Source organism: Dipodomys merriami, unplaced genomic scaffold (genome assembly GCF_024711535.1).
Source record: "Dipodomys merriami isolate MVZ:Mamm:240054 unplaced genomic scaffold, mDipMer1.0.p SCAF_68, whole genome shotgun sequence".
Lineage (NCBI taxonomy): Eukaryota > Metazoa > Chordata > Mammalia > Rodentia > Heteromyidae > Dipodomys > Dipodomys merriami.
The window spans coordinates 6,092,108-6,113,093 of NW_027206268.1; the positions used below are offsets into that span (position 1 = coordinate 6,092,108).

Below are 20,986 nucleotides of genomic sequence, written 5' to 3' on the forward strand. Positions count from 1 at the left end.
CTCTGATGGCTGCGGGACAGGAAGACGGGTTTGCATGCTCACGGCCATTTTCTGTTCTCACCCACTTCATGTTCCTTGAGAGAGTCCCAGCTTCCCTTCTACTGTATTATTTCCATACCAAGGCCTGCGCCCCATCCCAAGCAAAGCTCACAAATAATTACCCCCTCACAATAGGACTGAAAACAGGAGGCTAATTAATTAAAGTGCTAATTGAACTTCCCCATTACTGATCCATTAGTTCCTGCTCCGACATAAACATTAATCAAGTTCACTGAATAATTCAGTCCTCTGCTCACCTCCTCTGTGTGGAGACCTGCCACTGTCCTCTGATGCTAACACAGACACAGATGATGCTTCGGATGCTATGTGGTACCTGTGTGTGTGTGTCCGTCAGTCTATCTGTCTAGGCACACAGATATAGGCACATAGAGTCACATATACAGAGGGTAACTGTCACAATATCATTATGTAAAGGACATAACGGTATTAATAAATTTTAAATGTTATATATTCCTGGCGAACACTTGTTGCAGCTTTTGAAAAATAAAGGAGAAAAAAACAAATGAGACCATCGTTGAGACTAGAAGTACAGTTCAAGGGAGCAAGCACAAGGCCCTGTGTTCAGATCCCAGTACCGAGAGAGAGAGAGAGAGAGAGAGACAGACAGACAGACAGACAGACAGACAGACAGAATTCACAGGAACGTCTATGTTTTAATGAAGTGGTCTGTTCAGATCACAGCCGTTCAGGGCAGTAGATTTCCTCTAATTATGCGATTGCATAAATATTTGTATATATTTTCTGTCTGTTGAGATCCACACGTCCTGTGGCATCTGTCTGGGTACTGGTGGCTTCCTCTCTGGAGGATCCAGGCTCAGGCACTGCGGATGCCGCTCTGGTGGGAAGTGCTGCCTGAAGTCTACCCCTGAGCCGTCCTTTCCTCCCTCAGCCTGCAGAGCTCCTGATCACTGGGATTTTCCTCACTTCTAGGGGGAGTGGGGTTAGGTAAGCATCCCAGAGATGAACTCGATCCGCAGGTCAAATTCAGAGGAGGGAGCTTGGGTGGGGAGGGGGGTTGGGAGGGGAACACAGAGGTCAGGCCCAGGAGCGTCGTTCACGGGTCACGCTTTCTGCTCTGCTTTCCGTGGGACGGAGGACCGGCTGGGTGGGGTGGGTGGCTCTGTCGTGGCCCCGGGGCATCCCCCCACCCCCCCACCCCCCACCCCCTCCCCCCCTCCCCCCCTCCCCCCTCCCCCCCCCCGACTGTCTCACCCACATATGGGTAAGAAGTCGGTCAGGGCCGAGAGGACAGCGCGATTCCTCTATCTGGAACCTTCCTAATTGCCTCTCAGCCGCTCAGCCAACGCTCCCGACGCCGGTTCAGAGCAACTTCAAAGAGCACTCATTTCAAAGCGATGGTCGGAGATTTAAAAATAAACTGCCGTGTTCTTAGATACCCCAGGCATGGCAGCCGGGGCGCTGCCTGGCCCGACCGTGTGGGGTGGGTGGTGGGGGCGGGGGGAGGGGGGAGGAAAATGAGATTCCAGAAACACATCCCGCTAACAGACGGGGCAGCAGCCCATCCCCAACACGGCGCTAGGAGAGCGACTGGGATCCTTCTGGATTCTTCCATCTGACTGTCCTTCCCTGTCCTTCCAAATCCTCTTCCTTCTGTCCTGAGCCACACACAATCTAGAGAGACCGAGGGAGGCCACTGCTGTCAGACACTCTAACCCCCAGGGAAAGGGAGACATCAATTAGCCCAGAAGATTCTTTGTGATGAACGCACAGGGGAAGAATACCATGGCCACCTTATCAGAGCTGCCCAAGAAGTGGGGGTGGGGGGTGAGGGGAGAAGGGGGGAGGGAGAGGCAGGGAAATGAACACAGATCTCCCGTGTGATCATTTCTTAGTGCTTAACCTCGACGGCGGGTCTAGCTGCCTGTGGAGAGCCCTGACTCACAAATGGGCACCAGGAGAGCCGTGTGGAACTCTTCCTTCCCTCCTTTCCTTCCTTTTCTTTTTCTTTTTTTTAAGTGATCTGCTTGATGCTCTGCCAAAAAAGCCTTCTTTGTGCTGAGCTTAAGGCAGCTCAGTTGAGTGAACCCCAGGTAGAGCGATGTTAAGAAAGGATCACAATGGGATAGAGGCTTCGCTCTCGCAATCCGCTTCCCAAGGATATGAAGAAGAAAAGACGTAGCTCCGCGGAGGTATATTGCCGCAGTACTTCCCGGCCCTGGAGGCCTTCCTCTGGGATTACTCCTTCCTCTAATTAGGGTTTCCTGGGGGAAGGGGTCCCCGCCCAGGATCGTGCTCTGAAAAGCTTTGGTTAATTGAAGGAGTCGACAGACCCACTCTTAGGTTTGCTGATCACACGGAGGGCCAATGGAAAGGCTTAAAGCTGAGCAGCTAAACGGTGCCGAGACACCAGACACTGACCGAAAGCTCTGCTGTTGTCTCCTCCTACATCAATCTCTTAGACACCTGACATCCAGAGCTCTGGTTCTTCTCCGTGTAGCTGGAATAACGAGGTAGAGCATTTCCCTCATCAGAGAACCAATGGCGTGCGCTTTTCCCTCAATATGGCTCTGGCCTTTGCTCTTTCCAAATTTCCTTCTGGGTATACCGAAGTTTTAGCGATGAGCCTCAGTTTACCCCTGTGGATAGATGGGACCTGGCCGGGTGGCCCAGCACAGAGGGGAAACGATGGGGTCCTTCCCTGGCCTTAAACCCGCTCAGATCGCGGGCACGTGGCGGGCACACATGAGATGCCAACGACGCACCTAAGAAAGGTCTGGGAATCCGTGTCCCGACCCTCTGTGCGAGGAAGAGAAGGGAGAGGGAATCGAGGAGAAAAATAAGCTTTTCAAGGACGCGAGGAAAGCCAGGCCCGCCACGCGGTCCCACACAGACCCCCGGCCAGCAGGGGACAGGGGACTGTGAGGTGACCTTCCAGCCATCTCAGGGTTCCTCTGTCCCCCTTTTAACAGCCAAGCACTGGAGAGAGGCCCGGCCATCATCCATCCGAGGCTTGGATGGGTCTCTCAAGAGACCACGTTTGCCAGGCTTTCAAGACAAAGGTAGAGAGAAGCGACCTCCGGCTGGCAGGATTAACCCCGGCGCCCATCACGAGGGAGAACACAGAGCCAAAAGTAACAAAGTAGAGGAAGGGTTCGGGCCACCAGGGTCTTCTTCTGGCCAAAGACAATCCCAGTTGGGTACCTCCAGGGCCAGGATGCAGAGCACGCGGCTCTAATCCTTCCGACCAGGAGCGAGGCCTGGCGGGGCTGGGAGGGAGGCCCTGCCGGGGAAGATTTCTGTGCCTCCATTGTGGACTCTTCCCTCTTTGATGCTCCCAGCAACTCATTTGGGCAGGCGAGCGTGTTCTCCTGTGTTCTGAAAAGCATCTGCCGACGCTAACCGCGAAGTGTGTTCACCCCGCCATCCGAGTGCTGTGGAGCCACCGTGGGTCCCGGAGCGTGTGCCAGCTGCTTAAAGGGACACATCAGACAGCGGTGGGGCCTCAGGCAAGCGCAGAAGGGCAAGGGGGACGGGGGTGGGGGGTGTGCGAACGGAGCCAAACGTCCCGAGACAAACCCCATGACGACAATAAAACCTTCCGGAGACACCAGAAAGGAGAGCTGTTGGTTATCACAGGCACTCCTAAAAGGAATTTTCAATGACTATACAATCATGGATGGCGAGGAGAAGGAGGAGGAGTAGAGGGAGGAGGAGGAGGAGGAGAGGGATGAGGAGGAGGAGAAGGAGGAGGAGGGGGAGAGGGAGGAGGGGGAGGGGGAGAAGGGGGAGAGGGAGGAGGAGGAGGGGGAGAAGGGGAGGAGGAAGGGGAGGAGAAGGAGGAGGAGGAGGAGAGGGAGGAGGAGGAGGAGGGGGAGAAAGAGGAGGAGGAGGAGGAGGGAGAGAAGGAGAAGGAGGAGGAGAGGGAGGAGGAGGAGGAGGAGAAGGAGGAGGAGGAGGAGGAGGAGGAGGAGGAGGAGAGGGAGTAGGAGGAGGAGAAGGAGGAGGAAGAGGAGGAGGAGGAGGAGAGGAGGAGGAGGAGAAGGAGGAGGAAGAGGAGGAGGAGGGGGACAGGTAGGAGGAGGAGGGGGAGAAGGAGGAGGAGGAGGAGGAGGGGGACAGGTAGGAGGAGGAGGGGGAGAAGGAGGAGGAGGAGGAGGAGGGGAGGAGGGGGAGGAGGAAGGGGAGGAGAAGGAGGAGGAGGAGGAGAGGGAGGAGGAGGAGGGGGAGAAGGGGAGGAGGAGGAGGAGAAGGAGGAGGAGGAGGAGAGGGAGTAGGAGGAGGAGAAGGAGGAGGAAGAGGAGGAGGAGGAGAGGAGGAGGAGGAGAAGGAGGAGGAGGAGGAGGAGGAGGAGGAGGGGGACAGGTAGGAGGAGGAGGGGGAGAAGGAGGAGGAGGAGGAGGAGGAGGGGGACAGGTAGGAGGAGGAGGGGGAGAAGGAGGAGGAGGAGGAGGAGGGGAGGAGGAGGAGGAGGAGTAGGAGGAGGGGAGGAGGAGGAGGAGGAGGAGGAGGAAGGGGAGGAGGAGGAGGAGGAGGAGGAGGAGGAAGGGGAGGAGGAGGAAGGGGAGGAGAAGGAGGAGGAGGGGAGGAGGAGGAGGAGGAGGAAGAGGAGAAGGAGAGACAAGGCGAGCATATGTATCAAAAGAATCCCGGTGTACCGGGGAGGGCCTGTCTACCACCCCCAACATGGGCTATACTTCTGCCACAGAGAGATCTAGAGTCACTTGACTCGGTTTATGGCACCTGGACGAATGGTAATTATGTGTATATAACTCCTTTAGGGGAGTGGGAGCTTCAATCAGTTACAAGAGCTGGGCTTGAGAGGAAGGAGAATCTTAAAACCAGGACTTGCTGGTGGAGAGACGTTTGCACAGGGGGGGTCTGCAGCCCTCCCCTGAGAGCTGGCTACCAGCCCCCTCCTCCCCCAGCTACCACCACAGGAGACCAAGATATGGCTGCTCTCACCGGGTGGCTGAGGTCCCCTGCCTCGGTTTCCCCAAGATGAACACATGAGGTTCCATACTCATATACATCGTCTGTAATATGTGAGCCCAGACACATATACTTACAATACACATGGGCAGAGGTGCGTTCTCCAGTGTTCAACACATCCACGGGCCCCTCACACCCTGAGGGGTTTTAGACACGGTATCCAAGGGCATGGAAGTGTAGAGGGCCCCCGTCAACGCACAACGTTGGCTCTGGCCATTTCATATCAAAACGTACAAGGTCCCCCGTTTAGAAAACAGGTAGAGCCCTACTTGAAGCAAAAAGGCTCAGCCCTCAAGCAACTGTCACCACACGTGGTGATGGAAGAAACACCGACCACACAAACGGGTATGTCCACTGAGAAAACTGGGCATAGCTCTTTAAAAATTGACTTAAAAAAAGAAGTTAAGCAATAGAACGATAACTGAAAAGAAACAGCAGGAATGGGGCTTCGTGCTACATGCCTATAATCCCAGTTCCCAGGAGCCCGAACTGAGAGGCTCTTGGGTTTAGGCTACGTCACAATTTTAGGCTGGCCTGAGACAGAGAAAAACCAAACAAACAATAAAGAGATACTTCCTGTATGCCCCATTATGACCACACAGAAATGTCCTGTTGAAGTATCAGGTGGGAGAAAGAGAAAGAGAGAGAGAGAGAGAGAGAGAGAGAGAGAGAGAGAGAGAGAGAGAGAGAGAGAGAGAGAGAGAGAGGGAGGGAGGGAGGGAGGGAGAGGGAGGGAGGGAGGGAGAGGGAGGGAGGGAGGGAGAGCGCGCACACACACCTACCAAAAAACCTTTTTAAAACCATGCTTCATTAGGTATTGGATTTATTTATAAGATAGACCCCCCCCCCCTAAATTCCCCCAAAGAATTCGATGCCACTGAGAATAAAACAGCATCATATATCTAATGCCAAATGTTTTTTCTAATAAACATTGTAAATTGTGTGTGTGTGTGTGTGTGTGTGTGTGTGTGTGTGTGTGTGTGTTCCAATGTATCCATAGGGGGGAAAAGTGCGAGGAAGGGAATTGTGTTTGAGAATGGAGAAGTAAAGCAGTTGAAATTCCTAGAAAAAGATGGTGAGCTGTGTACCCGTAGCTCCTGCCTGTCATCCTAGCTACTCAGGAGGCTGAGATCTGAGGATGGCGGTTCAAAGCCAGCCCAGGCAGAAACGCCTGTGAGACTCTTATCTCCAATAAACCCCCAGAAAACCAGAAGTGGCGCTGTGGCTCAAGTGGTAGAGTGCTCGCCTTGAGCTGAAGAGCTGAGGGACAGCGCCCAGGCCCAGAGTTCAAGCCCCTCCACCACCAGCAACAACAAAAGATGGGGGGTACCCTGTGACTGTCGGGGACACAGAGGTTGGTAAAAGCAGCTTGCTCCGTAGCATGCTGAGTGTTGCGAGTGACCGAGTAGCCGGGAGATGAGGCGGGAGCCTTGGCCCCTCTCAGCCTGATCTTCCTCCTCCCAGACCCCATGAGATTATGTAAGTGGCTGGACTGGCGGTACACAGCGTAAATGAGATCCAAAGGCCTTTCCACGCATACCCCTCAATTAGACCCAGGATGTGGGAGAGGAGAGCTCTTCTTCAGAGAACGGCAGTAGCACTCAGGCTTTGCCGATCCCCGGAATAAACCAATTAATGCTATAAAGCAACCAGGCAAGGACTTTGGCCTGAAAAGTGGGTGACGTGCTGGTGTGGTTTCTGTACATGATGTCATGTGTGATTCCAGCGCCTTCTACGAAGGGAGAGCAGAAGGGAGGAGAATGCAGTCCTCATACTCAGTGTGCGCATGTGACAGAGGAACTAGGTAATTTGAGGAGATGGGGGGAGGAAGATGATGGAGGGGTGACTAATCAGGACAGCTGTCCTCATAAACCAACATGTTGAATTGAAATCCCTTTGTGTAACCACAATAAAAAAAAATACAAACACAAAGGGGAAAAAAAATCTACCTCCCAAGTTATCTGACACTTTGGCACCAACATCTGTCTGCTTCATAATCTTCGCGTGACATACTATCAAACACAAGGATATCCAGGCCCAAAGATTTTCCAAGGTACACCATCAGTTTTGCACCTGTGGATTTATTTAGAGCACCTGCTCTCAACACTTACATATTTTTCCTTGCCATTTTTTTCCTGGAACAATATAAGGTGACAGCATATAACATTTGCATTATATGAGGAATTACAGGCCATCTAGAGATGATTTCAAGTATGCAGGACTATATGTGTAGGACATATGCAAACACTCTGAAATTTTACACGACCAACGTATGCATCTGCCATTTGAGAAGCTGTGAGGGTTCTGGGGCCAATATCTTAGATACTACGGTAACTTTAGAAACATCTACACCTTTGCATATCAGAACCCAGGGCACTCTGGCTAGAGTGTTGCTTTTCAGATAGGTGATCCATTTCCATTACGATAAATACAGACCAGGCCGGAAATGTTAATAGGAATAGGTACATTCCACCAATCCACAGGACACTCATTTTTAGATTTATCTATCAGCTCTAAGAGGTCTGTCTCTTCCAAGGTAGAGGCTTGTCTCGATTGGACAATGAAAATGACATAACCCATTCTTTTGCTTATCCAAGGAAGCACGAAGTGAAATGAAATGTCTGACTGAAGTAACCAATGCATCCTGGGAGCTCTCCTCATTGTAATTGTTTTTGCAAACAGTTTTTAATTGTTCTGTAACTGTAAGCTGCCTCAGAGCTTTTTAGAGAGGGCATACATCATGCTAAAGAAAGACATCAAGTACAATACTTTCCGTAAGTGACTTAGGTAAATTGTAGGGAGAATGAATGCGTCTTTATCAGGTCACAGAGATGTTGAGAAAGTTAGGGCTCCTAGTGCCCTGGAACCTTCCTTGTAAACAATGCCAGAGAGAATCCACGGGGCCAAACAACTCATAGACATGGGGAGGGGCGGGGGGCTGGGGGGAGACTGCGGGAAGAAAAATCAAATGAATACCAGGAAGAACTCAGGGTTTGCTTTGCTTTCCAATAATATACAGTTGCAATACCTATGTGGTAATCACCAGGCTGGGTCCAAAGCTTTCAAGTTCTGGGGGGAGCAGAGTGAATGGGTGGAAACATGAGCCTGTGCTTCCTAACATCTCACCTTGAATTTTAATAAACTCAAAACAAACCCACGAGGGCCTCCATCGGTCGGTCCCAGTCACGGGCCCAACCTTCAACCTCTGAGCCCCGATACTAAGGAATCGGCGTGTTCCATGCTGTGAAGGTTTCTGAGAAGAGGAGCCAGTGGCCCTGGGGGTACGTTCATTCTTCACTGTGTGGAAATCCCTTCTGTACTGCGAATCAGTGCCCCCCACGAACCCCAACACCCTTCAGCCATGGCAAGATGCCCCCTCTCCCACAACCTCACACATGGGTAAGAACAAGAGGATTCGGTTCAGACATATTCCCATTTCACCTTGTATTTCTGCATAAATACGACGTGATTTCCCATGCAGCGCTGTGTAATAGGTTCCCTTCCCTTTATCAGGGCTCCCCATGGACAGCTGTGTACCCCGCCCAGGCCAAGCTCAAAGGAGCCACACACTCCCCCGGTATCGTCCCCCCAAGAATTGAGAATTGAAATAGAAATAGATAGCTGTCCTTATCGGTCTTGTGTATGTCAGTTTATTGTGTTGAGAAATGACCCACGCAGGAGCCCAGAGACGTTTCCTTCCTTCCCTCCAGGAGAAGGGGGAGGGGGAAGGGGAGGGGGAGAGACTCAGGAAAGAGGTAGACAGTGAATCCAACTAGCACTCGGTACCCGATGGGCTGGTTTCTGCTGCCATGTTCAGTGACGGTCTTCCCCGTGTTCTCCCCTTTGGCCAACACTTCCTGTCTTCCTGACAAGGCCCCCAGGGATGCTTCTGGAAATCCTCCTGACATTGAGTCTCAGCCTACTAGCGACCTCTCCACATTCGCTCAGCCACACTGTCAACACAGCCCGCAAACCTACTGCCGGTTGTGTTTCTGGGGCCCAATCTTATCCCTTGGCGGAGAATCCTTCCGAAACTCTCTCCCGTAGGAACCGAACGCACGCAGAGCCGTCTCTGGCCCTTGCTTTGGAGTTCCCACACACAGCACCCCTGCTGAGCTGCTCAACACAATGATCACTACCACCGTTGTATCCAAGATGATAAACACTCCTGTCCTTGGTAGAATGGCTTCCGAGTGAGTGCTACTGAAGCTACGTTGGCAGCCTGCAGATCTCATGAAAAGTGAATGCTGGTGGCGGCCAGGCATGCGGGTGCATTCCTGCCACCCCATCACCCAGGGATCCGAACTAAGAGGATGACAAGTTCAAAGCCAGCCTCAGCTTTAGAGCAAGTTTGAAGCCATCCGGCCCTGGGCCCTGGCATCCCATCTCAGAAAGACAAACCAAAGCAAATCGCGTCGCATCCTGCACGTAGGAGTTTATGAAAATGTCCCCCAGAGAGGTATGAGGCTTCTCGGGTAGGAACGGGACCTCTGCAGCGGTTGCTTTGTTTGAATGGTGATTGTGGTGATGACAGGTGAACAGGACGTGCAGGAAGGAGGGGGAGGGGGGGGACACCTAGGATTGTTTGCTCTGGTTGACCTGAGTGTCCCTGAGCGATTAAAGCAGCTTGTGGATGAACACAGCCAGGACAGTCCCTTGAACAAAGAGCTGAGAGGTCTAAAGAATCTGGCCCCACACCTCCGTGGCCAGGTGAGCACTGGATCCTGAGTCTGACGATATTCCTGATTCTGATATTCCTTGTTTTTAAAGTGGTGTGTGTGTGTGTGTGTGTGTGTGTGTGTGTGTGTGTGTGTGTGTGTGTGTGAACTCAGGGCCTTGTCCACATTAGAAGCCTTCTGCTGTTTGAGCAGTACCTCTAAGCTTCTTGCTTTTAGTTTTGCTTTTTTGTTTTTGTTTTCCTTCAACTAAGGGCCTCATACGAACGCTTCCCCAACCAGCCTCAACTCTCGATCCTCCTACCTCTGTCTCCCGGGGAGCTAGGATCACATATGTGTGCTGCACGCTATTCAGCCTGCTCTGGAGAGACTCTTGCTAGTTTGACCTGGATGGGGCTCGAGCTGTGATTCTCCGGCCCCTGCCCCCCTGGATCCCAGGTGCCAACCACCACACCGCACCTAGGCCCTGATACTCCCCACTGAGCGCTCTTCACGTGTCCCTGCTTTGGAAAAGCCTCCCAGGCTGTGGTACGGGACCCAAAAGACCCTCTGGAGAAGAGTGAGCGGCTTAGAAGTCTGATCGAGGCCTTGCCAGCCCCGGAGGAGGGTTGGCCTCTCTCGATCAGCGTGCAGAGTTGGCATTCACCTGGTCTCCCCCCACGCCCCTCCCCTCCACCCCCCCCCTCTTCCCGCAAACCCGGGGGGGGGGGGCATCAGATACATCCCCGGCGCTCGCTTTAGTTCACCAGCCTCATGAATGGACACGTCCTTCTGCGATTTCTTTTTTCCATCGAGAGGATCAAGCCATGTCATGGAGAGCCTGTGGGTGCGGTCTGGGAGCTCACACGCGGACCCCCTTCCACGCCCCTTTGATAATGAAAACCGCCCTGGGCCTCCCCCCTCCCTCCCCCCCATCCATCCAGCCGCCTGGGATAGGTGTTTGAAGTGCTTGTTTGTACATGCCAGGTCTGCTGTAATCTACCAACCGATACATAACTCCTCTCTGCGGTCTTTCAAAAGGAAAAGAAAAAATACTACCAGGAAAAGAGGAAGAAAAAGGCAAAATAATGTTTCTCCCATCTCTTCCCTCTGGTCGTAGGCCACGGACCGTGGCTCAGGAGCTCCACCTAGTGGACACTTTGCGGGTACTGACTTGTAGAGACTAAAGTCAGAAGCCAGGGTTGGGGCCTACACACTTGCCAGGCGGCTGGTTCACCGAGACGTCTGGGCCTGGAAAGCCATCCCTTTCCATACGACAGCTAAGATACGCAGCTGGGTTCCGTGCGCAGATTGCTCAGGGGTGGATGACAGCATGCTGTTTTTATATACAGGACACAACTCTCGCTGGGAAACGCCAGGTACGTGGCCACCAAGACAGAATTCTCTCTGCCAGCTTCTCTCTCTCCTTTCCCTTCCGTCTGGTATTTTGTTTCAAGCTCCCGAGTCCATCCTTAAGTCCTGGAAGTTCCCTGTCTTCTAACTCGTGGCGGGGGGAGGCTCAGATCCTGAGAATGTGTCATAGGCCGATATTAGAAGGAAGAATTTGGGGGTTCAGTTAGGCTGGTCAGTAGGCTAATTGTTCAGGACTAACCCATCATGTCGGGAGGGTAAGTGCTTGTGGAACTGAATTCAGTCGCATTTCATGTACAGACCCGTTGCTCTTTGCAGTGAAAAGAGTCAGCGGCTGTCAGCTGGTTTGCTGAGGACGACTCTCCAGAATAAACAGAATCTGCGCTCGTGGCTATAAATCAGCCTCCAGTCGACCTGGCGCTCTGAGGGCCGAATTTGATAGTGCTCTCGTGCGCTATTGAGTCTTTCCCTGGGGTATTCACTAAGACCCTGGCATGAACTGCACCCCTCCCCGCTCTTCTTCACCCCTCACTCTTTTGCTAAGTGGGTCTCCAGGGTCCCGTTCCTCTCGTGGTGACCTCAGCCATGTGGCTGGTTTGCGGCTGGTAGATGTCAAGAGCCTTGGCCCAGCTGGAGGTTTAAAAATACACTCGCCTGTTTCGGCTCCTGACATCTCTTCTCTGCCAACACCACCAAAAAAAACAGAACCAGGCAGATGGAGTGAAGGATGAAGAGCGTGCGTGCGGCTCTGGTCGCACCCAGTGACATCAGCCCCGTGAGCAAGGCCAGCTGACGATACAAGAAGAACTGGCTGTGTAGATTCCTGAGCTGGGGTCGCACGGAGCGGGTTTGTTGTGCAGCATGGGCCAGGTGATAAACGACCTATGAAGTCCAGCACCACTTCCAGCTTTTTCTGTTTCTGTGGTGCTGAGGAATCGAACCCAGGGCCTCATGCATGCAAAGCAAGCGCTCTACCACTGAGCCACCTTCCCAGCCCACCCACCTTCTTCTTATAGGTTTGGAATATTCAAGGCCGTGGGAGAGAACATTGTAGATTCTCAAGAAATACGTTCTGCTATTATTTATATTCTTTCCCTGTAAAGAATGTTTAGCACAATCTTGTTAATGTGGAGGCTGAAAGGCTTAGAATTTCTTCAACGGTAAATGTGAGTCTTGCTCTAGTCTATACAGCGGAGTATTTTTTTTTTAATGAGTAATTTAAAAACAACAGCTCACTTCCTCACAGAAATGGCAGCTTTAGGTGTCTAGTTTCTAACGATGCAGAGGACGACATTTGCTTTTCCATCTTACCAAAGAATTAGTGGTGCTGTGGCTCAGGTGGTAGAGTGCCCGCCTTGAGCTGAAGAGCTGAGGGACAGCGCCCAGGCCCAGAGTTCAAGACCCACCACCGACCAAAACAGAAAGAAAAAGGAAAAGTAACTTAGAATGAAGAGTGCAGACAGTGATTAGGTCTTTCCAGTCTCCCTTCTTCAGGATTGGGTTCCCGGTCAGTGGGTATTTTATAGAAGTGAGTTGCTGTGAACATTCAATCTGCTTGTTGTAAATTCTGGGCCGGGTAATGGAAGGTTTGATGGACGGCAGCCGCACCCTGGCCTTGCCTTTGTCATCAATCTCGCTAATAATAACAAAGATGACAATGAGCCATCAGAACAATTCTGCCTCTGGTGTGTGTTGGGGGGACTACGTTCCCATCAGCGTTGGAAGAATACCGAGATGATTAATTTTAGTTTTGCAACAACCATCTTGGATTTTATCCCCAAATCAGAGAAGTTGAGAAAGACTCCCCTGTTATTTTTTTTTAAAGGAATGAGATGAGAGACCATGCTTTTGGAATCAGAGTAAGTGGTGTATGGCTGAGTGTGTGGCTGTGGTAGCCAGCTTTTCACGAGAGAATGCATCTAGATGACTTCTCAACCCCTCGGAGCTGGGTTAAGATCCCAAAGAGAATCTTAGGTGACATGGCTTCCTAATTGCATGGGTAATAAGACCTGTAGATCTTAAGCATACAACAGGTGTCCTAAAAGAAATTGTAGGGTATATGGTGGGACATTAACAATGTGCTATGTCTTTTATTTAATGAACACAGTTTATGGCTGTATTCGGTAAAATGTGGGATCAAAGGAAGGAAAATTGGATATGAGTGAGAGAGAAAGAGAAATAGACAGTGACAGAGAGAGAGAGAGAGAGAGAGAGAGAGAGAGAGAGACAGAGACAGAGACAGAGACAGAGACAGAGACAGGGAGAGGGAGGGAGGGAAGGAGGGTGGGAGGGAGGGAGGAAGAGAAATTCATTATGTAGCTTAGCCTGGCCTAAATTTGTGACTTTCTGCCTCAGATGCCCAGATGGCAGAGTTCTGGAATGAACTACAACCCCCTCTGCTCTAATTCTGACATTCTGATGCTATCCTATTTTAATATAAACCTCGCTTCTTACCACTCCACTGTGGGTTATGACAAATATCCATGCTTTATCATTTCAGCAAAAGGCTTTCTCCTGAGTAGCTAGAATTCATGTCTTGGAGTCTTTATGAAAGACTCAGTAGTTAAGTACTTAATTTTCTGCTCATGTTCCTCCATGATCCTCCGCTGCTCTTACTTGCGTTACCTCACTTTCCAGAGTCCTGGGTAAGCTGAGAAGAAGCCACGCGATCGAGTTTTCGGGATCCAAGGAGAACGTGTATGGAGAATCAGTAATACCTGCCGTATAGGAGCTGGCAAACATTATCACCACCAGTGCTTAAAGTTGAAGCTGGGAGCCCATAAGGGAAATGGAAATCAAGTTGTGTGTTCACCCTTAGAAAGCCTGGCGTGGCCTTCCACCCTCATCACAACCTCAGCTCGCTGTGGTGCCCTGGGTGCCTCCTCTCTTCACCCCTGGGTGGATGCAGGCAACGCGTCCCCATGTCAACCGTAGCGAACACAAGCCCATATTGAATTCATCTGTGGATGCCAGCTCGGTCTGTGTAACGTTTTATTCTTCTGCCCTCCGAGGAATTCCTCGGAAACAAACTCAGGAGAAAATTCAAGAAGATGCTAGAACAGTTCCTTCCCACCTGCCCCCCCCCATCACAAACACTTTCTCTGTCCACTCTCTAAGAGTAGTTGTGTCCCCCCCCTCCACCCCCAAATCTCCAAGAAGCTCTGCTACCTTGTAATTCCCCGTGAGCTGAGGAACTAAAACTTCAGACAAACACTGGGAAATCCTGATCTGGGAAAGATCAGTAAGGTCCAGAAATGAAGGACAACCAGGAAGATCAATCTCAGTGTTACCCAGGATGGATGGGTGTTCCTGTCAGATCCTCTCTCTTACACGCAGAGATAAGGCAGACCAAGGGGTGAGAAGGATTTCTAAGGGAGCTAGCTACCACGGAGGTACTTAAGGAAAGAGATGGCATCTCTGAAGGAAGTAAGAATGAATGCCCACAGGCAACCCGGACTTCATGACAACCACAGCAAGACAGAAGTAATTCTCACGTTGACAGTTTGTCATTCACAATGCCTTGCTTGCAACACGACTCATAAATAGAGGAATATATGCATTCTCCGCAAGTGACTCTATCAGTTTAATGCAATCGCCACAGAGACACCTAGTGTTAGATGGTCAGGGCGAGGAATTAAATGATAAGTTAATGTTGAGTGTAAACAAGGAAGAATTTCCAGAAAGACTTCCAGAAAGGAAGACACAATAGCCTATCAGACGCTAAAACATATTTTACGAGCATACTAATAAAGACGGGAAGTTACTAGAGGTTTGCAAGAAAGACAATTAATCAACAATATATCATTCAGAAATGGACCTGAATAAAGGTGTAGGATATGTATTTTAAATGAGTGGGAAACAGAGCAATTATTCAATAAACATTCCTATCAGAATAACCATCCTGAGGGAGCGTGGGTGGGTACGGCTAGAGTCTTGCATTACAACTAATACCCGGAATCAGAGGCAGGTCTAACAATTAGTCTATGCATAAATAAGCACACATGCAAGCATTCAAAGAAAATAGAAGGAAATTTGAATTTTGTTTTTCATTCCGACTGGGAAAAGCAGTTGGGAGACAGATCTAAATTCTTCAAAACAAAGGAATGGTAAGAAAAAAAAATGTTCTAGCAAAAAACCCTCTTCCACATCCTTCATAAATAAATGACCATCTGGAAAAACAAATATGGACAGTTCCCAACACGGCAGACGAATCTCATTGAGAAAGTAACGCGTTCCCAGGATTCAACAGGAAACAAAGAGAAAAAAACCTGATGAGATGGAAGCAGATAGTCACCGAAAGGCAAGGTGAATGACTTTTGCTCACATCTAGATGCTCACAAGACTCAGCGCAAGAGAGATGCAAAGAAAAACTACCGCTGGATACTGTCTTTTTTCACCTGTCGAATGACGCCGTTCAGATGGAATGGTTGGTAGAAGGGGGGAGTGTATCCCTGGGAGTGAGTTTTTGGGGTCTTGACTCCGAGCAGGAAGCAGCGAGGGACTCACAGGCTGAGCCTGGATGGTAATGGTGGGGTGGAGCGGGGACTGGGGGGCGATGGATCTTCCACTAGCAAACGTCCGTTCAGTGCCAACTTGTGTTAGGACGCACTTTGTCTTCGTGGCATTTTCTCTTCATGACATTTTTGGTGGGATCGTGATTCCGTCACACATATAATAAGCTCTAAACCCGAAAGAGCTCAGCAACGGGGTGACTGAGGCAAAGTTGGCCTTTGCACATTAAAAATCACCCTGTGTGTGTGTGCAACACGTGCATGCCGTGAACTCAGGGAGCTGGGGTCACAGGAGCAAAGCTGGGCTCGCGTTCGAGGACGGCTACCACTACGGAGCAGGGACTGATTCTCTACATCGAGCTGCCCCTTCGGGCCTGAGTTACAAGTCCGTGCTTCTGGAAACTTCTGTAATAAGCAGGGATTCCACTGACCTCCAGGTTGGTAAGACATGGCTTCTCACCCAGGCCTGTCTGTTCCCCGCCCTCTCTCTTGCTGTGATGGTTGTGGGCCCGCTTAGACTCTTGTCTCCTCTCGCCATCCCTCCGAGGTCTTGACTTCCTGTCCTCACTTGCCAGGGGGTAAAGAAGTCACCCCTCTGCACCCCACACCTGAGTCTAAAGAGAGGGAGAACGCAGCTTCTCCCAGACCCCCTGCAAACGGAGCCAGAGTTGAAGAGGAAGCCGGGCCCCGGGGGCTCACACCTGCAATCCTAGCTCCTCCGGAGGCTGAGATCTGAGGCTTGCAGTTCAACACCAGCCCAGACAGGAAAAGTCCATGAGACTCTCATCTCCAATTCACCACCCCAAAGCCAGATGTGGAGCTTGGCTCAAGCGGTAGAGCCCCAGCCTGGAGAGAAAAAGCTATGGGAGAATGCTTAGGCCCTGAGTTCAAGCCCCAGGATTGGCACACGTGTGCATGCTCACACACACACACACACGCACACACACACACACACACACACACACACACACAGACCAGAGGAGATGCTCTAGAGTAGACAGAACCTTAAGTCTAGATGGATGCGTACAAGAGAGCATTCTCTCTGTCTGTCTGTCTGTCTGTCTCTACCACACACACCTGTATAAGCACACGCGTGTGTTGGGGACAGGGGACTGTAGCAGCAGGATGCATCCCATGTGTCTGACTGAGAGAGGCCCACATGGGATGCAGACCTCTGGTAGCTGCAGTTTGGACTTTGTGGGGTGAGGAGAGACGGGGTGATGATTGATGGACGGGCTGAGTGACCTCACGTGACCCCAGCCACCCCCCTTACAACCCCAGCACGAGAGGCCATGCCCCTGGTGACAGCCCTGCGGGGTTGGACGTGATCCCGGGGAACGGCGTCCTGAGCACTCAGCGTATTAAACGCTCAAATCAGAAAGTGATCTTAACGGGAGAGACAGAATAAAGGGGAAAAATTATTTCTGGTACCTCGGGGACTGCGGATTTAAATGTGTCCTGATGTTTGATAAGAAAGGCCCTGGCTAGGGTGGCCTCAGATTCCGGGTGAGGTCGGGTGTGAATTCATTCTGTGGGCTCAGACGCCAATGATGTTTTCTTTTGTTTCCCCAGAGCATTTTGTCAGCCTACCTGTTAGCTGACGTGAAAGCCAGTCATGGAAGCCTCTAGAACCATTGTCCCAGCATGGACGCAGGCACAGCCCTCCTCGCTGGCCATGCTGAGATGCTGATGGGCAAAGGGGAAGGGGCACCCCAACCCCGGTCACAGAAACGGGACTAGGGGCACCCCTGCCCCCCACAATGTGGTCCCACCCAGCTGGCCCCAAGTTCAGAAGCACCTGACTCAGTGATGGAGCCCAGACCTCCCGTTGCTGGTGGCACAGTCCACCAGAGAACCCGGCAGGACTCGCCCCCCCAACCCAGACCCCTCGGAGTTTGCCCTTCATGGGCCCCTGCCTGAAATCGACTGAGAAACAGTGTCCTTAAAGCACAATACGCCGGCATCAGTGGACGGGGTGGGGGGTTGGCATTTTATCACCTGAGAAGACCTAAAGGGAATGTCGGAGATGGAGGGGGGAAAAACACTGAGATAAAACTCAGAGGCGACCAAAAGACGGGTGTCTGGCACCCGGTAGATAATCAATCATCAATATCTCCTCCGGGACCCAAGAGAAGGGAAAACAAACACAGCTGGCTTCTTTCAAACCTCTGCCAACCGTTTAATCTCTCTAGCTAGAATCAGGCAGCTCCGTCATGGCCCCTCTTCGCCGCCCCCCAAGAAAGTCCAAGTGGGATTTCACAGCTAGCACTTTAGGGGTTCCGGACGGCGGGGTGTCATGCACAGGTCTTGCCACCAGAGGGTGGAGTAGAAGAGCCAACGGCTGCTGAACCGGTGCTGGTGATGGAGGCTCAGGTGTCCTGTGGCTGATGACTTTGGGGTCCAGACTCAAGCTTCCTGGGGGTGTGTAGGGGGGGCTGACAGTCACCCCCTCAGGTTTAACGGCTACCTTAATATAATCCCACACCCCATTTAGGGTTTGCTCGACTCTGAAGTCTGCCAATCATTTCCCCCAAAATGGGTCCTTATTAAAACAGACCACGTCTGGGAAGTGCCAAGTTTTCTCTTTCCGGCATCACCGAGGCGGGACCTTCAAGGTTAAACTAGAACGACGCCCTGGGGTGTGTTCAAGTCCAGCGAAAAACCTGGCATCCACGCAGGGTCAAAGCCCCCGGTGACCCCACCAGCTGCTCCCGGGCTACAAGTCCGGTTCTCGTGCAAATCCTTGGGACATTGGGGACACGCTCATGTGCCTGGAGTATCTGCAGCTTCTCAATAGACCCTGTCACCCTCCCAGCTTAAAATCTAAAATTTTACATGCTGCCGGGCCTAACTGACTATTGCCTTTTGCTTTCTCAGAAGATGTCCTTACTTAACTTACGGGTGTTTTAGCATGTTTTTTTCATACATGTGATGATACACTATATAATTTCTACTCCAAGAAAGGAATAAAGATTATTATGGACAGCGGCCTCATGACCAAAGCATGCCAGGTAGAAGGACTGAATTTGAACCTGGGCTACTAGCAAGACCCCATCTCAAACGCCAAACTAACTATGAATGCAGTCCTTGGTCAGGGGCAAAACTTGTTTGCACCTTCCCTCCCTCCCTCCCTCCCTCCCTCCTTCCCTCCTTCCCTCCCCTAGCAATATTGGGGTCTGAGCTTAGGACCTTACACTTGCAAGACAAGCACATTATCACTTGAGTCACGCCTTTTTGCTTCCGCTGGTGTGTGTGTGTGTATGTGTGTGTTTTATGGGTCACATTTACCCCATAGCATTATTATCTTCTAGCAATTTAATGGATTTATTTAACTTTTTGATAAGTTCATGTGTTCTAATACACGCAATGACAGTAACTTGTAACTCCTTTGTACACCCTTTGAAGTATAGAAAATAAAATATGTAAATAATAAGAGCTATTGTCCACAATTTCTCTACAGGTGATGGATTTTTTTTTATAGAATGTCTAATTGGAGGGGGGAAAAAAGATGGGAAATGTAAATTAAAACTGGAGATAAGAATCTCATAGACTTTCCAGTCTGGGCTGGCTTCGAACCACTCTTCTCAGACCTTAACCGCCTGAGTGTCTAAGGTACCAGGTGTGAGCTACGGGCATCTGGCTCAAATTCTATCTTTGGTTCCACAGCATTTGTTGGTGTTCATCACAAAATCTCCTTGAACAGGCTTGAACAGAGACTGCTCCGGCTGCTCACTGGCATACAGCAAAGACTGCATGAGGGAAAGGAAGGCTGGAGGTGGCGCTAGAGCCTGTGTATGGTATCTTTCTTGTGCTGGTTGGGACCACAGCTGCAGGAGAGAGCTAGCTGACCTGTACAACCTGTAGTCCGAGCAGCTGGCCACTCTTCTGTGTGGATGATCCAAGGTCCTATGTCAGATGGGCAGGTTTGGCTATTTTAGGCCACGGTTTGCTTTATGATGAGCCGTAAGCCATAGTCTACGTACCTTGATTTAGGGTTCAGCAACTTAACCCCCCAAATATATTGAGAATCAAGCTCATCCACCACAAACAAAAGCCATCCTAACAGCATTCGATTCTGCTGACATCTGGACCTTTCTCGTTTCAGTCTGACCTCATAAAAACTATCCTCTAGTCGGACACGACGTGACAGATAGTTACGATGGCGCTGCTAGCAAACCCAGGTTTGCAGAGATGATGGGGAGCATGTCTGCGTAATTCAAGCTACCAGTGAAAAATACAATACGCTTCGAGCCAAGTGAGCCTCATTTCCCGAATCAGAAGCCCTCAAATGTACAGGGAGGGCCCAGCAACTGAGCTGCCGTTTGCCTAGTGTGTACCAAGAAGAATGTATGAAGATATGATGTACCAGGGGTTAAAAGACACACAGACGAACACGAATAGAACACTTCAGTAGCATGGGCCAAGCCATAGGGTGAATCTCTAGCACAGCAACAAGACGCGTTGAGAAGCCAAACAAATCCAGACGTGATCCACTACGACAAACCACAAGCAAACTTGGCCGGGCGAGCCCAAAGCCGCGGAGCTCGGGCCCCATCCCCGGCTTCCCATCCCAGGGAGCCCGAGTTCCGGATGTCACTCACCCGATGACGATGCAGGAGATGGCCGTCCCCAGAAAGGCATACGTCAGAATCGACCCCAAGTTTTGAAAGAAGTGTCTCTAGGGAGGGAAACAAGGGACACGTCCATTTCAGAGCCGAGAGCTGCATCTCTTCGTGGGAGGGGAAACAAAGCTAAAATCATGGTGGTGGTGGGTTTTCCTTCTCTTTACTATGCAGGCAGATTTTGGGGTCTGAAATCTCAGCCTAGTGTGTTCTTGGAGATGGAAGGGATCTATCCCCCTGTGAGGACGGAGGGCAAGGAAGGGAAGAGGAAACACAAACAGGGGCGCAAGGTGATGGGGCAGCCATGTCTAAAGGACTTACGCCACCTTTGCATTTCTCTGCCCTCTCGTGTAAATGCGACGCCGACAGATTCTAGGAGCCCGAGCTATTGGCTTCAGTGAACTGCACACGAAACGAGGCGTTGGGTTGGGGCGGCGTTCTGAGGCGGGGTGACCTGCACAGAGCCAGCCTTCCGAACTCCTTCGAGGGCTTGCTTAGAAACGCTTTCGAGGTTTTGATTTTTGGGTTTTGTGGGAGCACCCTAGCCAGTACCCACGGCAAGGGGGAGCCCGGAATTCACGAAACAATCCGATGACATAGCTGCCAGGACAGGCCAGAGAGAAGAGCAGGCCCGAAGATAGCCCAGCACCCCCAAACCCTACAAGCCAGAACCTCATTCTGTGGCACGGCAGATGCCAGGACTTAAAACTCTTATGTGAGTGACTTCCTAACCTGTGGAACCCGCACAGATGAGTCGGGAAAGTACGCAGACACGGAGAGATGGGCCTTCTCTCCACAAGCATCCATGCACGCTGGT

General features: G+C 51.1%; 1 protein-coding gene across 2 annotated transcripts in view; it reads right to left on the minus strand.

The window, feature by feature from the left end:
* Positions 1 to 20,986, minus strand: part of Slc9a9 (solute carrier family 9 member A9) — a 279,904-nt gene that overhangs the window by 241,455 nt on the left and 17,463 nt on the right. For both annotated transcript variants that reach the window (XM_070005581.1, XM_070005580.1), the window contains exon 4: positions 20,149 to 20,225. In XM_070005581.1, the coding sequence (XP_069861682.1) occupies positions 20,149 to 20,225 (77 nt within the window). The remainder of the gene's footprint in view (positions 1 to 20,148; positions 20,226 to 20,986) is intronic.